Source organism: Pantherophis guttatus, chromosome 2, assembly GCF_059756535.1.
Source record: "Pantherophis guttatus breed Tessera chromosome 2, ASM5975653v1, whole genome shotgun sequence".
In the NCBI taxonomy this organism is placed as follows: Eukaryota; Metazoa; Chordata; class Lepidosauria; order Squamata; family Colubridae; genus Pantherophis; species Pantherophis guttatus.
In genome coordinates, this window is record NC_142064.1 from 251,308,766 (window position 1) to 251,329,806 (window position 21,041).

The 21,041-nt window shown below is 43.0% G+C and overlaps 2 protein-coding genes across 3 annotated transcripts; one reads left to right on the forward strand and one right to left on the reverse strand.

Moving 5' to 3' along the window:
- Positions 1–1,982: 1,982 nt before the first annotated feature.
- On the forward strand, positions 1,983–6,160 carry LOC117673939 (uncharacterized). The gene is made up of 2 exons (XM_034431667.2): positions 1,983–3,000; positions 6,062–6,160. Exon 1 carries the CDS (start codon positions 1,983–1,985, stop codon positions 2,967–2,969), a length of 987 nt encoding a protein of 328 aa, XP_034287558.2. The 3' UTR covers positions 2,970–3,000; positions 6,062–6,160.
- A 4,556-nt stretch (positions 6,161–10,716) lies between these two features.
- ZNF544 (zinc finger protein 544) lies at positions 10,717–18,702 on the reverse strand. 2 transcript variants are annotated; one of them, XM_087883843.1, is made up of 2 exons: positions 18,387–18,702; positions 10,717–16,388 (listed from the first exon to the last, which is right to left on the reverse strand). In XM_087883843.1, the coding sequence occupies exon 2, from the start codon at positions 16,375–16,377 to the stop codon at positions 14,926–14,928; it is 1,452 nt and encodes a 483-aa protein (XP_087739969.1). In that variant the 5' UTR covers positions 16,378–16,388; positions 18,387–18,702; the 3' UTR covers positions 10,717–14,925. The 2 variants fall into 2 exon arrangements, with proteins under 2 accessions (XP_087739969.1, XP_034287696.3); XM_034431805.3 differs by having other exon boundaries at positions 18,319–18,598.
- Between the last annotated feature and the right edge of the window lie 2,339 nt (positions 18,703–21,041).

Here is a 21,041-nt window from a genome sequence, read left to right on the forward strand (position 1 = left end):
CTCCAAGCAAGAAGCAGCCGTGCTGGATTAAAGCAGTTACGGTGTTTACTTGGTGGGTGATGGTGTTGGGAGTTGAACCTTAAAAATGGCTTTGTCTGTTTTCCTGTAACTAGGTTTAATCAGTGGACATTCCTGAAGAATTGAGGTTTGCTTGCTCCTGTGTCTTCCTCTTCTTCAGGAAGGCGCTGTTTCTTGTCTTTTACTTCTCTTTTAATGAGTGTTTTAAGGAGGATCTGGGAATGCATTGGCACTACAGTTTGTATCTTTGTTATCCCACAGATAAGCGGGACTGTAATCTAAACATCTGGAGATTATCACACTATGGGGAAATGCTACGTTAAGAGGGCTTTGTTCTTTCAACCCAAAGCAGGTGCAATTTTGTCTTAATTATTGATGTGCTCGGGAGGCCTCTAACTGCAGATTCTACACTGAGCTGGATAAGGGAACAGGTATTTTGCCAGGAGTAGATAATGTCAGTCTTGGGAATAGATAGTCTGGAATATTTTGACTTGAAACTAGAGTAGAAAATAAATTCAGTGAAAGAAAGCAGCTGGCCCTAGTTCTCTAATACAGGGGTCTCCAACCTTGGCAACTTTAAACCAGGTGGACTTCAACTCCCAAAGCTGGCTGGGGAATTCTGGGAGTTGAAGTCCACCAGGCTTAAAGTTGCCAAGTTTGGAGACCCCTGCTCTAATATATGTGAAGAGTCTTTCTTTCCCTAGCAAAAAGTACTTTCACATTATATGATCACCTATGTGTGCTTGCAATTCTGTGAAAAGTTCTGGCTTTTGTGTCTTCTATCTTAAAAGTATATTACAGAGCTGGAAGGAAGGCAAACAGAGCAACCAAAATGAAGTTGGGACTAGGTTCCTCTGTAAAAGAAGACGGCAGCCAGCAATTGAGGCTTTGAAAGTCAGAACAAATGTAGGGAAGAGGCTTTGGATGGACAGGCAGTCATAGACACTTGATCATTCAGTCAATATTTAGATTATGTAAATTGCTGTAGGATATGGATAATTTGGATGCAGAATTTCTCTCAGAATGTTAGAATTTGAGATCATTTACTGAAGCTGACAGCAGAAGACTCAAAACAGATAAAGTGTGGAATTTGTAGCTTTCAGATAGGAGTGTGGCACTTTTAATTAGAATTAGTTTTGTAGGGTTTATTTTTTAATGCAATCAGACTATCCAGAAAGTTTTTCTCTTTTTTAGTGCAGGTTGAAGGCAGTTTATAGAAAAGTGTGCCTATACCAGCAGCCTATAGGTAAAGAGTTTATTTATTAGTGGATAAAGTTAAGTTTGCATTTTCATAAAATCGGAGAATTGTAGAATTGGAAGAGACGCCAAGGCCAAACTCAAGTTCTAGGCCAAACTCTGCAATGTGCAGAAAGCCAATTAAACTTTTAGAGATGGCTAGTAGCCAGGCTCTTCTTGAAAGCTTACAGACATGCAAAACACACAATTACACTAGGTAGATTGTTCCATTCTTGTACAAATCTTACCACAGAAAGTTTTTCCTTATATTTAAATTCAATCTAAGTAGGTTCAACTTACAGCCCTCATTCTAACCCCAGTTTCTGTGGCCATGGAAAATAGTTCTTAAACCATTGTTCCTATAGCTTCCTTTTATGCACGTGACCACGGCTATCGCATCTACTCTCCGTGTTTATTTTTCAGACTGAACACTCTAGATTCTATCAAATGTCTTCAAGGTTCTGTGCCATCTTCGTTTACTTTCTCTTTAAACACCATTTAACTTGTCAGCTTTCTGCAAATGTACCCAGGATTGTACACAATAGTCATATGTGGTCTCACCAGGCCATGTAGAGAAGAACAATGACATTACAAATCCTCAATCCAAGACATTTTAAGAGCATTCCTTTAAAAAAAAAAAACTATAGAAACTAGCTCCAGATAACCTTCTTTTTTCTTTTTGCTGTAGGTTGGTATCTGAATTACCTCTTATTAATTTTCAGCCCCACATGGAGGCCCCAAGCAACAAAGCAAGAGAACCAGGAAAGTGTAATACTGGGACTAAAGCTGGTGTCCTTCCCATGGTCCAGCCAATTTCCAGCAACTACCAGTGCCTTGAATGTGGGAAAAACTTTCGACGGAGCCTAAACTTGTTAACTCACCAGAGGGTCCACACGGGCGAGAGACCTTACCAGTGCCCCCAGTGCAGGAGGAGCTTTGCTCAACAGTCGAGTCTGACTATTCATCTGAGGATCCACACAGGGGAGATGCCCTACCCCTGTCCTCAGTGTGGAAGGTGTTTCCGCCAGAGTTCGAACCTCCTTAAACACAAGCAGCTGCATGAAGGGGTGAGGCCTCACTTGTGCTCAGAGTGCGGTAAATGCTTCGCTCAGTGCTCCAACCTGCTCACCCACCAGCGGATTCACACAGGGGAGATGCCTTTCCTCTGTTCTGAATGTGGGCAAACTTTCCGGCAGCACCGCAGTCTTCTTAGCCACCAGAGGTACCACAAGGGGAATGTGTCTAATGGATATAATTGCCCCGAGTGTGGGAAAAGCTTCATACAGAACTCGGACCTGGTGAAACATCTGAGAGTCCACACGGGGGAGATGCCCTACACTTGCCTCTACTGCGGGAAGACCTTTCGTTACGTCTCGAACCTCAATAGGCACAAACGAACCCACACGGGGGAAAAACCCCATGCCTGCCGCCAGTGTGGAGAATGCTTCAGCCATTTGTCCAGCCGGAATATACACGAGAGAATTCACACGGGAGAAAAGCCATTTGGGTGTGCTGAATGTGGGAAGACATTCATTTCCAGTTCTAAGCTTGCTCAGCACCTGAGGTCCCATGCCAAGCAGGCATCCCACATCTGCAGTACATGTGGGAAAAGCTTTTGCCACTATCCAAGTCTCCTTAGGCACCAGCAACTTCACAAAGCTTGGAGATCTCACCTGAGAAAAAAGGGAGAGAAAGGGACAAAGCGGCTTTGCTAGACTGAGCTCCGCACACCAACTGTTCTATCAGGTAACTTTCTGTCTTAACCTGGGGAAATCCCCCCCCCCGCCCCCCATTTTGAGAAATTGCAACTCAAGAAATATGATAAGGAATTTTAAAGAGAATTTCCAGCACGCGCTATATTCCCCAGGACTCTTTGGAGAGTACTAAAGAAAAATTGGTGTCAAATCTACATCATCTTGTAATTTTGACTTGGTTGGCAACTGAAATACTAAGAATGTTAGGTATTAAACATAGAAGATAGCCTCACTAGGGGTCTTTAACAAAATAATAGTTCTGCTTGTATCAATGTTGCCCTATCCTTGTTGCTAGTAATTTTCATTAGCTAACCAAACGGGTTTTCCTGCATATATATGCAGATTAATAATTTGGGGGTTCTGACTGGATGAAGAAGAGTGACACCTGTGTATTTCATGTCCTTCCTCCTTTGAAGGCCCTCCTATGCACCAACATAGCCTGGTGTAGAATTTTCTAGCGATGATGTTGTCACCAATAAGGGGGCATAGGAAGCGTTCTGATGTTTTTACGTTAACGTTTTTCCAAACACAAAAGTGGGAGAATTTTGCAGAATCCAGAATAGTTAAATAAGGCCCTTTAAATCAGGAGTGTCAAACTCAAGGGCCAGGGGCCGGATCTGGCTCGTAGGGTGCTTAGATCTGGCCTGTGGGGCCGCCCTGGAAACAGCAAAGGACTGGCCTTCAGTGCCTCTGCTAGTGAAAACGGAGCTCGGGAGGGCCGCGTGAGGCCCTCCCGAGCTACATTTTCACTGGCAGAGGGTTGCAGGAGGCTGTTGCAGGCAAAAACGAAGCTCAGGAGCCAGTTTTTGCTTGCAGAGGCTTGGTCCACCACAGGCACCCCCGACAGGAGTGACGTCAAGCTGGCCATGCCCACCCCCCACCCCCCTAAGGTCAAACACAATGGTGATGTGGCCCTCAATTAAATTGAATTTGACACCCCTACTTTAAATTATGCGGGGGGGGGGGGGAAACAAGGAAAGTCTTAGGTGAGCAAGGATACACTTGGGGATGAAATGATTTATGCTGTATTATAGAATAAATAGTATGCTAGCTCAAGCTGAAGACTCATCTAGCCAGTTTTTATTTTCAAAATATCAGCTAGATACATCTGGGAAGTCTACCAACAGATGCATTCTTTTGATTGTATTTTCCAAGATCTCATTTATAGGGATATACTGCCTAATGATAGAATAGAATAGAATAGAATAGAGTAGAGTAGAGTAGAGTAGAGTAGAGTAGAGTAGAGTAGAGTAGAGTAGAGTAGAGTAGAGTAGAGTAGAATAGAATAGAATAGAATAGAATAGAATAGAATAGAATAGAATAGAATAGAATAGAATAGAATAGAATAGAATAACAGAGTTGGAAGGGACCTTGGAGGTCTTCTAGTCCAACCCCCTGCCCAGGCAGGAAACCTACACCACTTCAGACAAATGGTTATCCAACATCTTAAAAACTTCCAGTGTTGGAGCATTCACAACTTCTGGAGGCAAGTTGTTCCACTGATTAATTGTTCTAACTGTCAGGAAATTTCTCCTTAGTTCTAAGCTGCCTCTCTCCTTGATTAGTTTCCACCCATTGCTTCTTGTTCCTGCCCTCAGGTGCTTTGGAGAATAGCTTGACTCCCTCTTCTTTGTGGCAAACCCTGAGATATTGGCACACTGCTATCATGTCTCCCCTAGTCCTTCTCTTCATTAAACTAGACATACCCAGTTCCTGCAATCATTCATCATGTGTTTTAGCCTCCAGTCCCCTAATCATCTTGGTTGCTCTTCTCTGCACTCTTTCTAGAGTCTCCACATCTTTTTTACATATTAAAGGGAATAAACACAGAGCTGCTAATACCATTATTCTCTTGGAAATTTGCCTAATTACCTTCAAATAACATTAGCAATTGCGTTAGAGCAGAATGGGGCTGCCTGGGAAGAAACTGTCCTAATTCCAGTGTATTTGCTTGCTCTCTATTCCTGCAAAGTCTAATTCTATGGAATTAGACTTTGCAGGAATAGAGAGCAAGCAAAATATATTGGAAGCCTCCTTCTGAATGTTTAAATGGTGACTTGACTACTTACAGTTGCTCATCTCATGCAGTATATTATTTAGGCATAAGTGTAGGATTGGTCAAGTCTTGTTAAAAAAGCGTATATCTGAGCCACTACTGAAAACACTAATGGGTGGCCCTTAAAATGTCTACATCTAAAATGATGGAATGTAATATCCAGCTGCTGTTTGTATCCTGCTCACCCAAATGAGTTCCTTGGATGAACAGGAATGGGATTTGTGAGTTTCTTTTTTTTAAATTAAAAGAATCTAAGAAAAGGGTCAAGTGATAGAACCCAATGCGGCATTCAGATAGGCACAGTACACCCCCACCCTCTAGTTTTCAGCCATAGGGAGATAACGGTTGGTTTAGTGTAGGGGTCAGCAACCTGTGGCTCTGGAGCCGCATGTGGCTCTGGAGCCGCATGTGGCTCTTTCACCCTTCTGTTGCGGCTCCCTGTCACTCAAAATATGCGTCACAACCACCAATGTGTGACACCCGCTAGCACGCGATTTATTGAGCTTTTCAACCCCCGGTAGGCCAACCATGGATAAATTCAAGAAAAGAAAAGTTTCAGAAGAAAACAGAACGTTTAATTCAACTACATATGCTATTTTTGTGGCCACTCAAGAAATAATCAGGCACAGGAAGGGTTTTGTGGCTCCCGGTGTTTTCTTGTCTGTGGGAAATGGGTCCAAGTGGCTCTTTGAGTGTTTAAGGTTGCAGACCCCTGGTGGTTAAGGCTCCATGCTAGAAAGCAGGAAACTTGAGTTCAAGTCCCACCTTAGCCATGAAAGCCACCTGGATAACTTTGGGCCAGCCGTATACCCTCACCCCAGTCCATCTCACAGAGTTGTTGTGGGGAAAATAGGAAGAGGAAGGTATGTTGAATATGTTCCCCGTCTTGAGTTACTTGTAACAATAATAAAGTGGGATATAAATAAACAGTTCAATGAAAAATTTAAAAAGATGCGAGAGCGCTATATAATTCCGGAACTCTTTATGTCTTTTTCAGCAGAGGAGCCAAATCCAGGTCTGAGGAAATATCTTATGAAGATGTGCTGGATTCTGCAGGTTTTGTAGTCTGCTCCTCCCAACCACCATGACTCTTGATAGCTCTGTAAAATGAATACATGCATCCAGACAGGAATTTGGTGAGAACATTTGGGCGGCTATTGCAAATGGATCTAATTTACAGCAATCTCCCTCTTCAGAAGCAGTTCCTTAAGTTCTTGCCTGCAATAAGAAAGAAAGAAAGAGAGAAAGAGAGAAAGAAAGAAAGAAAGAAAGAAAGAAAGAAAGAAAGAAAGAAAGAAAGAAAGAAAGAAGGAAGGAAAGAAAGAAGGAAAGAAAGAGGGCTTCCCAAAAGCAAACAAACCTTGGCTTGCGTTGATCTGCTGAAATTATCCTTCAAAGCCCTTTTTAACCTTGAGCAATGTTGTTAAACCCTTTAAATACTGTGGTGGCTTAAAATGATACAATCAGTTAGGATGACATTAGATGAATGATGCCATATCATATCCTAGCATTGACATTCATAGCTTGAGAAAAATCTGTTTTCTGTAATTGTATGAATAAATTGTGCCTGGGCATGTATGTATGTATGTATGTATGTATGTATGTATGTATGTATGTATTTACAGCAATTTTTTTTGTCTTACAAAATGTATGTGGAAGACACATGCTCAGAAATGTTTTGCTTATTAGGTATAAAACTAAAATGCCCCATCAAGATAGTGCATATCTGAATGTTCAGAAATGCTCATTTGTTATTCCCATGGCAAAAAGCACTAAGGAGGATCCAGACTGCAGCCATAATCAATTTTAATTATTAAGGAAATGTTGAAATTGTGTGTCGCAGTGACTAAATCTACTCTCAGAAGAGCTGGGGGAGAAACATAGTGCAACTCCCTAAAGAGAATTGTGGTTCTTTTAAGAATTTCTACGAAAAGTTGAATGTTTAATCTGTAGGTTAGGATTATACTCTGCCTTGCTTAAAAGGAGATCAATTGCTGCTTTTTTCTTTCCTCTTTTCATTTTCCTGCAGAAATAAATGGAAAAAATTTAAAGAGTATTTGTTTCATGTTAAACCTACAGGAGAGAGTGTGTCTATCAAAACAAACAAAAAACCCACTATATTTGTGGCTAAGCAGTAGAGACAAATTGCGTCATGCAAATCATAACAAATCTTTGTATAACCAAAGAACCTACATTATGATTTAGCACAGCACAGAACTGTCAACTTATAACAGTTCATTTAATGGATATTTGAAATTACAGCAGCATTGAAAAAAGTGACTTATGACCATTTTTCACAATTACGACTGTTGCAGCATTCCCATAGTCACTGGATCAAAATTCAGACGCTTGGAACTGACTCATATTTATGACCATGGCAGTATCCCAGGATCATGGGATCACCTTTTGTGAACTTCTGACAAGCAAAGTCAATCGGGAAGCCAGATTCACTTAACAGATTCACTCTTCTATTAACTTAAACAAATGCAGTGATTCGCTTAACAAGTGTAGCAAGAAAGGTTGTAAAATAGGGCAAAACTCACTTAACAGCTGTCTCACTTAGCAACACGTTTTGGGTACAATTGTCATAATTCGAGAACTATTTGTTCTTGGGAATTTTCTCTCTCTTTTATTTCTTGTACAGTATAGGTAACAAGTGTGGGAAACTTTAGTAAGCATAATCTCTGTTCTAGGAAGACTCTTTGCTCCTAGGACTGCTGAAAGATCTCCTGTTACAGTATAGGACAGGGGTGTCAAACTTGATTTCATTGTGGGCCGCATCAGGGTTGTGTTTGACCTCGGGGGGGGGAGGGGACAGGGTATGTGGCTAGGGTGGCCGTGGTCAGTTCGACATCACTCATGTTGTCGGTGCCTGTGGTGGCCCGAGCGCTCTGCCAGCGAAAATGGAGCTCGGGAAGGCCGTTCTGTTTTAGCTTTAGCTGCGCACGGCCCACCCGAGCTACGTTTTCACTAGCAGAGGCATCGCAGGCCAATCCTTTGCTGTTTTCAAGGCAGCCCCATGGACCAGATCTAAGCACCCGGCAGACAGTGGGCCCATGGGCCATGAGTGGTGGGTTGCCCCCAGTTCGGACTGGTTCTATAGAACCGGTAGTAAAACTGGTGGGAGGCTCCGCCCACCGACCCCGATGTCATCAGGACGCTTCTGCGCATGCACAGAAAAGCGCATGAGTGCGGCCCCATTGCGAACCAGTAGTAAAGGTAAGTAGAACCCACCCCTGCATCTCTGGTATAAGAGGACAGCTCTGTTTACCTGTAGTGGTAAAAAGTCAGGAGCTTGGTGAGCTTCACATAATTTAACAACCAGTTTGCCCCAGCACCGAAAATGTGAGTCCGTGTGGCCTTCTGCGCACGTGCTTTGCTCGTGCGTGCACTTGCACGCATGCACACGTCTTAAAAAATGCAGCTAAATTGGATGGCATAGCGCCAGGCCAGATGGGCCACCCGCAGGTCATAACTACCAATTCGCCCGAACCGGTACGAACCGGCTGAATCCCACCCCTGCTGGTAACCCCTTTTCCAGCCAACAGATACCAATCACGAAAGCTGCTTTCTTTTAATAACACTTGTTAATCAGAAAAGGTGTTACCAGATTTCTGGAAAATGTAACGTCCTTCGGCGCCCAAGAATGAACCAGGAATACCTGAGGTCTGGCAAAAGGACATCTCCTCCGCCTGCGTGTGTCCTTCATCCAGGCTCACCCTTAAAATCAAATATTTTCAAGGCTTCTCACATGACTTTTTCCTTTTTCCTGTTTTCACAACAGCCTTTCAAACCTTTGTGTACAGTCACCTTGTAAATTGTCTGCTTCTTTCCCTCATCCATCAACAGACTAAACAGTTTAGATTTATGTTATTTTATTTCCTGATTCCAGTGTTAGTAGGAGGTCCTGGCTTTGAATCAAGGTTGGGTTCTCCACAGAACATGCAGGGCAAGTTACTTGGAGCAGAGGCAAAATTTATCTACTTCTCCTATTCCAAGTCAAGATTATGGAAAACAGGGCATTTTTATTTTCAGGAGACCGCTGTAATCTGTAATTAACCCCAAATCTGAGAATGAATTGCCACCTGAGTGCTCCATGGACATAATTACCAGTAATATTACTCCAAACAGATTTGCTAATGTAGCAGAGCAGTGTGGTGGCCTAGTGGTAAAGATGCTCGCCTTTCACTCGGAAGGTTGAGATTTCAATCCTAGGTAGTGCAGATGTTTCTCTCCTAGGCACAAAGAAAAAGTATCTGCTATGAACTCTGCATAAGCATCAGGAAGGGGATCCAGCCAGTAAATGCCCAGCTCCATTCAGTCGCCCCAATTCTACCCTGAATTAAGAGATTACCAGTCATAAAAAGGGAGGTTTTTTTCTGTTACAGTGGCAATGTGTGCATCCTTGGAAAATCTGAAGGCCCAGACTGGGGACAGATTGTCTATATAAAATCTATTAAAGTAGTCCCTAAGAGAAGATACAAACTAGATGGCACATAATCTATCAATCATCTCACCGACTTTATTGACCAAATATAATTAAAAATTGATTCCGAACTTTGATGTGCAAGTACTCCTCAACTTACGACCACACAGTTGGGATCAGGATTTCTGTTGCTAATTAAGGTGACAGTTAAATGAGTCATGCCTGATTTTACAGTCTTTTTTGCCATGTTTGTTAAATGAGTCACGTTGTAAAATCCAGTTTCCCTGACTGACTTTGCTTGTTGGAAGCCAGCTGGGTAGATTGGAAATGGTGATCACAAGACCCCAGGATGCTACAACTATCATACATAAATACTTGCCAGTTACCGAGCATCCAAATTTTGATTAGGTGATATTGTAACTGTGAACAATTGCTAAACAAATAGTTGTAAATTGAGGACTACTTGTACCTGTAGTAGGCACGGACTCCTCCCACCATAGTCACTATTTCTGCAACTAAACATACATAAATATTTTATAGAGCAGTGTTTGTCAACCTGGGCAGCTTGAAGACCTGTGGACTTCAACTCCCAGAATTCCCCAGCCAGCCATGCTGCTTGAGGAATTCTGGGAGTTGAAATCCATGTATCTTTAAGCTGCCAAGATGGGGAAACACTGCTTTAGAGTTCCACATAGCCAGACTATTTGTCACCTAAGTAAACCTTTTCTGAACTTGGTCTAATTTACCTCTCTATACTGTAGCACCCAGAACTAGACACTCTATACAAAATGGAGTCTGGCCGGGGCAGAGTGCTGTGATTTGGACCGGTGTTCCTGTTAACGCATCCGAGGGAAACGTCTGCCTGTTTTAACAGTTGCATTTCAGGTTCATGTTGAACTTGTCGCCAATAAGGTCATTTGGATTTCTTTCACATGGACTCCTGTCAAGACAGCTGTCTCCCATCCTGTCCATGGGCCTTATATTTCTCCTGGCTTGTTTGTAGAATCGGTTTCTCCCTGCTAAATTTGCAAATATCTATTTCAGTCCATTGTTCATGTCTATCTAGCTCTTTTTGAATCTTCTTTCATTTAAAGCAAGGGGGTCCAACCTTGGCAACTTTAAGACTTGTGGAATTGAGGAATGCCACTGTAAACCAGTTAAATCTACACTGGGAAAGCCTTTTCCCTTTTCTGTTTAGCTTGTAATTCCCAGTAAAAGACAAACACTCAAATTTCAAACAAACTTTATTGGCTACCATAAGAAACTGGAATACAGTAAATTTAAATTGAAAAAAAAAAAAACCTCAAGTCTATAGGAATACAGACAGAAGAACAGTAAACATGAGATATAAACAAACTTGATCGATAAAACATATCAAAAAGAAAGTTTAAGAAAAAACTTATGTAGACAGAAAAGATTTTCCCCACGCTCCCAATGGTACTTCCCTTCGGTCCAGCTGGCCAAGTTACAGAAAATTCTGATTACGCTAGCATCAGTTCCTTCTATACCTAGTATATTTTCAGAGGGAAAACCCTTATTCTTTGTGAAGTTGACAAGGTTTAATTGTCACAGCATGCCTATTTTTTTATATTTAAACTAGTAAAAGTTGGGTTCATACATTGTGCTAAGCCCGAGTTTTAACTAAACTCTTGTCAATATTCTCTAGCTGCCTAGTTTGCACCTAATTCAAAGCCCAAGCAAAACTGTATGATGATTTACTGCAGGAGTGAAGAAACTTGACTTTCAAATGTTGCTAAAGAATAATCCCAGCATTACTTACCACTGGTCCTACTGTTTGGGACTGACTATGGAAACCATCATTAATTGGTTTCCAAGGGCCTGGTGGCTCAGCAGACTAAAAGCATTGTGATTAACACCAGCTGTCCGCAATTACTGTAAATTCGAATCTCACCAGGCTCAAGGTTGACTCAGCCTTCCATCCTTTCTAAGGTAGGTAAAATGAGGACCCGGATTGTGGGGGCAATAAGCTGACTTTGTATAAATATACAAAAATATGAAGGCTATTGCTTAACGCATTGTAAGCCGCCCTGAGTCTCCGAAGAAGGGCTGCATATAAATCAAATTTTTTTTAAAAAAATTGGAGGCCTTCAGTTTCCCCATGTTTAGGTAAACATAATATATAAATCCATCCAATGTGTCCGTCTGTGTAATGTTAGCAAAAATCACTTCTGCACCACTAATATAAACCAATACAGATAAAATAAATGAACAGATTGTCCATTATTTTAAGCTGCACATGGTTCTCTGGTTGCACTTTTGCATTTCGCTTTTGCCAATTGAACTTAATCTTTATTTTTAAAGAAAAATATGGGAACACAAGGCAGATTATGTTAAGAAAGAGCCACATAGCATTTGTGGAACTGTTTATTGTGACACATCTATGAATTATATGCTTTAGAGTAAGAGATTATATTCTGCACTGGTGTTACTGTTTGTTTGGTATATATATCGTTTGTATTTTAATTTTATAACTGTTTTCTGTGAAAATAAGACAGAATTTTGTTCCAAAAGTTCAGTTAGAACTGAAGAAATTTCCTGATGAGAAGTGAAACATCTCCAAGGAAAAACCAAGAAAATCCAGTTGCCTTTTGGAAAAAGCATCCCTAGGAAATGCAATTAAATGTGCAGATGGTCATCTAAATCCAAGATTGCTCCTTAAAGCTAGGTGAAAGGTGTGTCATCCAGTAAGAGGGAAACATTTTTATCAACTGTACATTTTCCACATAACATGGCCAAACTTTAACCCAGAATTTCTTCTATGACACTGGTAAAAATCAACTTTTTATATTAGCTCAAAGAGATGCATTTTCAAATTAGTTGTTTCTTCGATCGGATATCGGCAAATGCATCATCGATAGTCTAGTACTTTGGACAGTAGTAGCTGAAAACTTTAGGACTAAGCTGGTGCCATTCTACAGCAATGGGGCAGTGTTCTCCAACGTGTTCTTCAGATACTTTAGAGAATCTGACAAGTAGCTCAGTCACAATTATCTTTACTGGCAGGAAATTCTGGGAGGTGCAATTCATCAAATATAAACAACGCATTGAACAATCTTTTATCTCCAGTTTTCTCAGGTTTTGCCAAGGCTTATACTGTACATTCTCTCCCTACTTCCAATCCCCATTTCTGCCCTTGATCTTTAGTGTTTTTGTTACGTTCAAGTTGTCCTTGTCATGACCAGTTGCTTAGCAACCATTTGAAGTTACCATGGACCCTCCAAAGCATATTTAAGATCAGATTCAAAGTTCCAATGGCCACGTGACCTCCAGTCACATGATCACATTTTGGCACTCAGCATTTATGCATGCATTTATGCCCATTTGCAGTATCCCATACTTGTGGGATAGTAATTTACAATTATTGTTTTCATGGAAACTGACATTTATTTCTGTTTTTTGGCAAAAAAAAAAAAAATGTCCACTGTGGACAATAGGTACACTTAACAACATTGGTGTTCACTTAATGACTGCCGTAAAAAAATGTTGTAAAATCATGTCAGCCACATGGTTGCCTCAACTTATAATTGTCATGACAAACAACAGAAATTCCAGGCTCCATTATGGTTGTAAGTTGAGGACTACCTCTATAAGCAAGACCACAAAAACCGCTAGCTAAGATATTGGGAATTTGTGCAACAAGGAAGAGTTCTGACTCTTTTATTTAACAGGTAATGCAGATGGTATTGTTTTAGTAAGTTGTGTGAAACTGTCTATTATTTTATTGTGGTTTTTAAGACTGCACAATGTGTGAACCCAGTGTGCTATGTCTTAATCAACAAATTATTAAATAAAATTGCAGTTTAGAGATGTGTGAACCTAGGCACCATAGATAAGGACATTGTTCAGAGCCTCTTTCTCTAAAAAAAAATTGTAGGCATTAATAAAATACTCCATTTATCAGCCTTGCTTGCTGGTCGCAATTTCTTCATGGCCTACGGCTATGGGGTAAGACCTACGGCTGGAACAACTGATAGTTTTCACGATCAATTTGTTAGGTGCTATCAAAATATAAGTATAATCCCAAGTATAGTATAGTCCCAGGCACATCTACTCACAATCGAGCCCAGATATAACTGCACCCAAAGTTGACTAAATCTGTTACCAGCACCCCATCTTCCCTTCAGGAAGAACCGTGAGTGAAAGTTAGCGATTTCAGGAAAAAAATAAATAAAAAAGATTAATGAATAGAAGGAATACAATAAACCAGAAGAGATCAGTGGTGAACCTCCAGGGAAGAGCATAAACATTTCAGACAGATAGATCTGTTAAATAGATCAGACAGACAGACAACAAGCCTTTGCGTCATACTTGGCTTATGTTTTAGATAGCTGGATTGAAATTCCTCAAGTTTGATTTAAATGCACCTTGAGATAAGACCCAAAGGAGAGATGCCTTCACTGCACTACTACAAAAAATCCACCAGAATTCTTCCCCTTGACAGACATATGGACGTGTCTATTGAAAGGCTGGGGGGGCTGCACAGCTTCTCCATGAGAAATGAGAGGGAGAAGTAAGCAAAACTGTTCTTACATCCCATGGGCTTCCCTCTCTTTGTATGAGTGGTCGATCTGTACGAAAAAGATCATTGCTTATAAATTAAGTTAGTGTTATTAATGACTTAAAGCTTTATTCTACCCAACTAAAGCATTTTTATTATAGCAACAATGTTTTATTTATTAAAAATACACACACACAAACGTAGGAGAGAAATTGTTAGAAGATAATAAACAACAGAATGTTTCGGTGAAGCAGAAGACTGAGTTTAAAAGAACTGTGAATGTTCAGCATATTCTTAAAAAGTCATGGCTTTCCACTGAGGAACAGAGCAAATAAACTCTAAGTTGTATGGATTTCTTAAGAAACAACCATGATGGATAAGAGATTATTACTTTGCATTATTTTAAAAGAAAATACTTCCCTACAATAAACACTAATTTCGGTTATATTTTTCTTGCTCCATTTGTCATTTCAAGGCAACCCATACACAGCAGTGCCATATTTACTTGTTTTAGCTTGCATCAATAAATATATTTTTGAAGAGGTTCCAACATTACATCCGTTTTTGTATACTTCCCCTCCCACCTCTATGCTATACATTTTTAATCAAGAATTCTCAACAAACTATGTTTCCAAGAATTTATTTGGGGAAGCAAAGCCAGCCCATGTCAAAATGGCTTTTAATTGAAATACGGCTGACGAGACCATGCTGCGGGCGCAGGATACTTCATTCTTCCTTGGATCAACCCATTCATCCTTCAATATGCACACACTGGGGGAGAGGGGGGAAGCCATGGATAGTATCTTGTTTGATCAAGCAATCCATGAAGGCTAATTAAAATGGGCAAGGGATTCCAGATTCCGTACACTACTTTGTTACTGGAAAGTAAGTGTTTTCCTTCTAGTTTTCTTGTGTCTCAGCTCTTGCACTCTGTCTTTATTTCACTCACGTGGCCAGCCTGAGGCGCATCACCAAGGACGAACTGAGTAGAAGTTCCGAGGCTGGTCAGAGCCAGAGGCTCACTTGGGGCCAGCTTCTCCTCCTTGGCCCAAGGGTGCTCAGGAGCTGGGGACACAGTAGCTGCTCCTGGCTGGGATGACTCAGTTTCAGAAAGAGACGTTCCCAAGGTCCCGTCCTTCACATGGACTCTCTGATGGGACACAAGACGTGAGCTCCGGGCAAAACATTTCCCACAATCAGAGCAGGTGTAAGGTTTCTCTCCGGTGTGAATCCTCTGGTGAGTGACCAGGTCAGCATTGATCCGAAAGCTTTTCCCGCAGATGTGACATTCGTAAGGTTTCTCCCCTGTGTGGATTCTCTGGTGCTTAATAAGGTCTGAACTATAGCTGAAGCTTTTCCCGCAGATGCCGCAGGGATACGGCCTTTCTCCAGTGTGGACTCTCTGGTGGCAGATAAGGTGCGAACTCCGCTTAAAGCCTTTCCCACAATCGGGGCATTCGTAAGGTTTTTCTCCGGTGTGGTTCCTCTGATGGGTGACTAAGTCATAATTGACCCGGAAGCTCTTCCCACAAATGGAGCACTCGTACGGTTTCTCACCCGTGTGGACCCTCTGGTGCCGAATGAGATGGGAGCAGTCCCGGAAACGCTTCCCGCAGATCCCACAAGGGTAGGGTCTTTCACCAGTGTGGACTCTCTGATGGGAAATGAGGTGTGAGCTGCGGGTGAAGCTCTTCCCACAGTCAGAGCATATGTAAGGTTTCTCTCCGGTGTGACTCCTCTGATGGTTGACCAGGTCGTAGTTGGACCGGAAGCTCTTCTCGCAGATAATGCACTCATAGGGCTTCTCCCCGGTATGGACTCTGCGGTGGGACATCAGCTGGGAACTCTGGGAGAAGCCTTTCCCACACTCTAGGCAGATGTAAGGTTTCTCTCCAGTATGGACCTTTTGATGGGCCACCAGGTCTGAGCTGAAAAGGAAGCTCCTCCCGCACTCAAGGCAAGAAAATGGCTTCTCATCAGTGTGACTCTGCATGTGCGCCACCAAGTCAGCTTCCTGGTTGTAACCTTTTCCACAGACAGGGCAGGCGCGTGGCTTCTCCTCTTTGTGAACCCTCTGATGCTCCACGAGACAGGAACTCCCATTGAAACATTCCCCGCAAACAGGGCAAATATATTGTGTCTGTGAGGGATAAACCTTCTCGCTGTCAGAAACGTCACCGTTGACGGCAAGAGGATGGCTCTCCTGGTCATGCTTTGAGCTTCTCGGTTCCATCTCGTTGGTTTCACTTCCTTCCGATTCAACGTCTGGAGACACATGACTCTGGCAGCTCTCAGACAGCATCCCATGTGGCTCTGCTGTTTTAGGGCCACCCTGCTTGGGAGTTCCCTCCTCTTCCTCATTCACCATCTTTTCAATGACTGGATGGAAATAGAATCCACATGAAAATTAGCCATATTACAGGTAGTCCCAAATGTGTGGCATAGCGGCTTTTTGGAGTTATGACGGATCTCCCCAGAACTACTTACAACCCAGTTTTCAAGTCCCAACACCTGCCCCAACCCCAACCCCGGTTACATGATCGCAATTTGGGCACTTGGCAGCTGGCCCACATTTAAGGCCACTTTTGCAGGTTCCACAATCGTGTGTCACTTTCTGTGCATTTTGCCAGAAACGGGTGTTTATTTTTGGTTTGCCTTTGGATAAAATGGCTTCACTTTACAACTGCTGTGCTCATTTAATGACTGTGGCATTCAATTAACCACCACTGCAGAAAAAGTCAAAAAATTGAGCATGGTCACATAATGAATTGCTTAATAAGTGGCAGGCGTGCATGCATGCCACTGGCACAAATGGAGATGCGTGCATGTACGCTTGCCGGCCACTCACATGGAACCATCCCCTCTCCCCCCCCCCCGCTGCTGGTCTGCAAAGCCAGAAACATTGGGGAATTGTGGGTTAGATATACAGGTAGTCCTCAACTTACAACAGTTCACTTAGTGAAAGAAAAAGAAAGAAAGAAAGAAAGAAAGAAAGAAAGAAAGAAAGAAAGAAAGAAAGAAAGAAAGAAAGAAAGAAAGAAAGAGACAGTGTTGTGTGGCTATAGATAAGCTGCAAATGATAGATAATGGAGAATATACAAGAAGTGACCTTTAGCTACAAAGGGTAAATCGGGGTTAAAGTTGAAGTTAAAGTTGGGGGTCAGTGCTTGCTGAGTTTGGTTTTCTTTCTGCAAATATTTCATTACCCAACCAGGAAAACTGACACAAGGGAGTGGAGTTTCCTAACCAGTTTCTGACTGGGCTACCTGGCTTGGTTGGCTGAATTGTTTCATCTAAAACAGTGTTTTTCAACATACTGGCAGGGGAATTCTGGGAGTTGAAGTCCATACATGTCCAAGTTGCCACACAATAACAAGAGCCTTGGTGGCACAGCAGAGTAAAGCACTGTTAAGGAACACCAGCTGCCTGCAATTACTGCAAGTTCGAATCTCACCAGGCTCAAGGTTGACTCAGCCTTCCATCCTTCCAAGGTAGGTAAAATGAGGACCCGGATTGTGGGGGCAATAAGCTGACTTTGTAGAAAAAAGAACACCGCTTTGGGGGGGGCCCCCGAAAGCCCTACTAAGCAGGTATATACAAAAGTATGAAGGCTTTTGCTTAACGCATTGTAAGCTGCCCTGAGTCTCCGGAGAAGGGTGGCATATAAATCGAACCAATAAATAAATAAATAGACAAATAAACAAAGATGATAAAAAATGATTTAAACAATTCCTGCCTATTGTGCTGGTTCTCCCTTCTCTAGATTCTAATTAAAACAAGAGAAAATGTGCCTCAGGTTGCTCTTTTCCTTTTTAAAACTTTCGTTTGCTTCTTCAATCGTTTATACAGCAACTACAACGTTACCTACACGGGCAATGAAAGGGCTGCAGGAAGAAAACCAAGTGCAGCAAACAGCAAGAGGCCAACGGGGATTCTTTGCTACCATATATAATGAACACCGGGATTTTTACAGCCCTGTGGGGTTGTTGCTAACTAGAAAAGCGCAAACGATTTTTTCCCCCCCTTGCATTGATTCAGATAAAACGCTTTACACTGAACCTCTCGGGGAAGGAGGGAGATCCACTGATGGGGAAGGAGGGAGGGGGGCAAAATAGCAGCAGGATCTCCTTTTGCGCGAGAGATGTTTAATCCTGCGGGGCAGCCCCACAAGAAAACAATAGCGGCCTAGATCAGCAGACGGCAGCCAGCCACCGAAAGCCCAGGCGGAGGATCATGCGACACTCGGTCCCGCTTCCCCTCCGGCGATCCCCCAGGAGAAGGAATCAAGCGGGACCGTCCCGAGACCCACCTAATGCCGTGCAACCTTTCCAAGCCCGATGAGGCCCAACTCAAGCTTCCCACGACCCGGTTCCTTACCAGGATCGGGCGAGACCCGATGCAGCAGGACGGATCCGCCAGCAGAGAGCGGCGCCCGGATCACCCGCGCGCGCCCGGCGGAGGGGAAAGCACCGGCGCCAGAGCAAACCTGGGCACTTGCAAAAAGCGATAATTAGATGGGGGCACAATCGGAGGAGGCTGCACAGAGGTTACTGGCTGGCCGCCGAGGCTGGACTTCCCAAGGCAAAGCTGAGCCTCCCGGCCGCTTCAACCAATCCTCGCCTGGTTTGGAGAGCTGAGTCAGGCACAGGAAGCTGCGCCACGGAAAGACTTCTCCGCGCAAGAGGCGGCCTCCGCTAGGATAGCGCAACAGCCGGAGACCCCTGGCGGCCCTGCGGAGAAGAACGGCGAGGCAAGCTTCCCGGGGGGGCGGGGGGGGGGGGAAGAAGGACCCGAGTCTGCCTGCGATCGTGCGCAAGGTAGGTTTAATCGGTCCCCTGGTTTGATGTGCGGGAAGACAGGAAAAAAAATCAACCCTGCTTCGATTTTTTTTTCTCCTTTTTTTAGCCTGCGGTTGGTCGCCAGCTTCTCCCTCGTGTGGAAATGGGACTTTGCCACTATAGTTCTTAAGAAACCCAACTGGATTTAAAAAAAAGAAAGAAAAAAGCGTAAATGATGCCCATTTCTCAGTTCTGGGAATGGGCCGTGGAATGGGTTCAAGAGCCTTGATAGTACAGTGGTCTAAGCACCCTGTTATTAAGACCAGCTGTCTGCAATTACTGCTGGTTCGAATCTCTCCAAGGCTCAAGGTTGACTCAGCCTTCCATCCTTTCTAAGGTAGGTGAAATGAGGACCCGGTTTGTGGGGGCAATAAGCTGACTTTGTATAAATATACAAAAAGTATGAAGGCTATTGCTTAACGCATTGTAAGCCGCCCTGAGTCTCTGGAGAAGGGCGGCATATAAATCAAATTTTAAAAAAAAAGAAAAAAAAAGATACGGGTCTGTATGTATGCCACCACAATTGCAAGCATGGAAATGTCTTAAGGGGGAAGCGGGGGTGAAATCCAAAAATTTTTGCCTACCGGTTCTGTGGGCGTGGCTTGGTGGGCGTGGCAGGGAAAGGATATTGCAAAGTCTCCATTCCCTCCCCTCCTGGGAGAAAGATATTGCAAAATCTCCATTCCCACCCCACTGGGGGGGGGGGCAGCCAGAGGTGGTATTTGCCGGTTCTCCGAACTACTCAAAATTTCCGCTACCAGTTCTCCAGAACCTGTTAGAACCTGCTGGATTTCACCCCTGGGGGGGAAGGTTGATTTAAACTCCCTCCCCCGAACCCAGTAAATTTGAAATAAATCACATGGGACCGTACTATCTGATGCCTGAAAGTTATTGAAGTCCAATCTTCAAGCTGCCATTCCAGAAAATTGACTGATGCGGGCATCTGCCAAAACCTGCCCACAAAAAGCACGAAATGGAGACTTGGGGATCCTCCACATTAAACAACTTTCTTGTAATAAGCCTTTCTTAACACACCACACCCGGCTTATTTAATGCACCACAGATGTTTTGGGAAGTTTCTATTGCCATAGCAGATGAACCACAGTTACCATTCAATCAAGATCATGTGAGGTACTAATACCACTCTATAAAGCCTTAGTAAGACCACACCTAGAGTACTGCATCCAGTTTTGGTCACCACGCTATAAAAAAGATGTTGAGACTCTATAAAGAGTGCAGAGAAGAGCAACCAAGATGATTAGGGGGCTGGAGACTAAAACATAGGATGAACAATTGCAGGAACTGGGCATGGCTAGTCTAGCGAAGAGAAGGACCAGGGGAGACATGATAGCACTGTTCCAATATTTGAGGGGCTGCCACAGAGAGGAAGGGGTCAAGCTAGTTTCCAAAGAACCTGAAGGCCAGACAAGGAAATAATGGATGGAAATTGATCAAAGAGAGATTCAGCCTTGAAATAAGGAGAAATTTTCTGACAGTGAGAACAATCAACCAATGGAACAGCTTTGCCTTCAGAAGTTGTGGGAGCTCCATCACTGGAAGATTTCAAAAAAAAAAAAAAAGAAGACTGGACTGCCATTGGTCAGAAATGGTGTAGGGTCTCCTGCTTGGGCAGGGGGTTGGACTAGATGACCTACAAGGTCCCTTCCAACTCTGTTATTCTGTATCATCACAGAAGGGACTAATGGAGCAGCCATTTGGGTTTGTACGAAAATCGGAGTAAAAAGCCAGTCTTTTACTTACTGATCAGGGAGTGAGCTCTCAATTGCTAGATAGTGCTTTAAATCATGAAACGGAAAGAACGAAAGTGTCAAAACCAGGGTTCCTTCTCTTTCTCTCTCTGTCTATCCCTAACCTAGTGTTTCTCAACATGGGTAACTTTCAGATGGTGGACTCCAACTCCCAGAATCCTGTGGCCAGCATGCTGGCTGAGGAATTCTGGGAGTTGAAGTCCACCTATCTTAAAATTGCCAAGGTTGAGAAATATGCTCTAACCTGACTTTTAAAACCGGTAAGCACAAAACAGACAGCGCTGTGCTCAGCTACACAAGCCGGCATCCATAGCATTCTCATTCGAACAGTAAGAGTTCAGAATAAGAAAAATTGCATCAGGCATTTTGACAACCATAAATAATCCTGTCAACAGGTGGATTACATTGCAGCTCACCTACAAGTA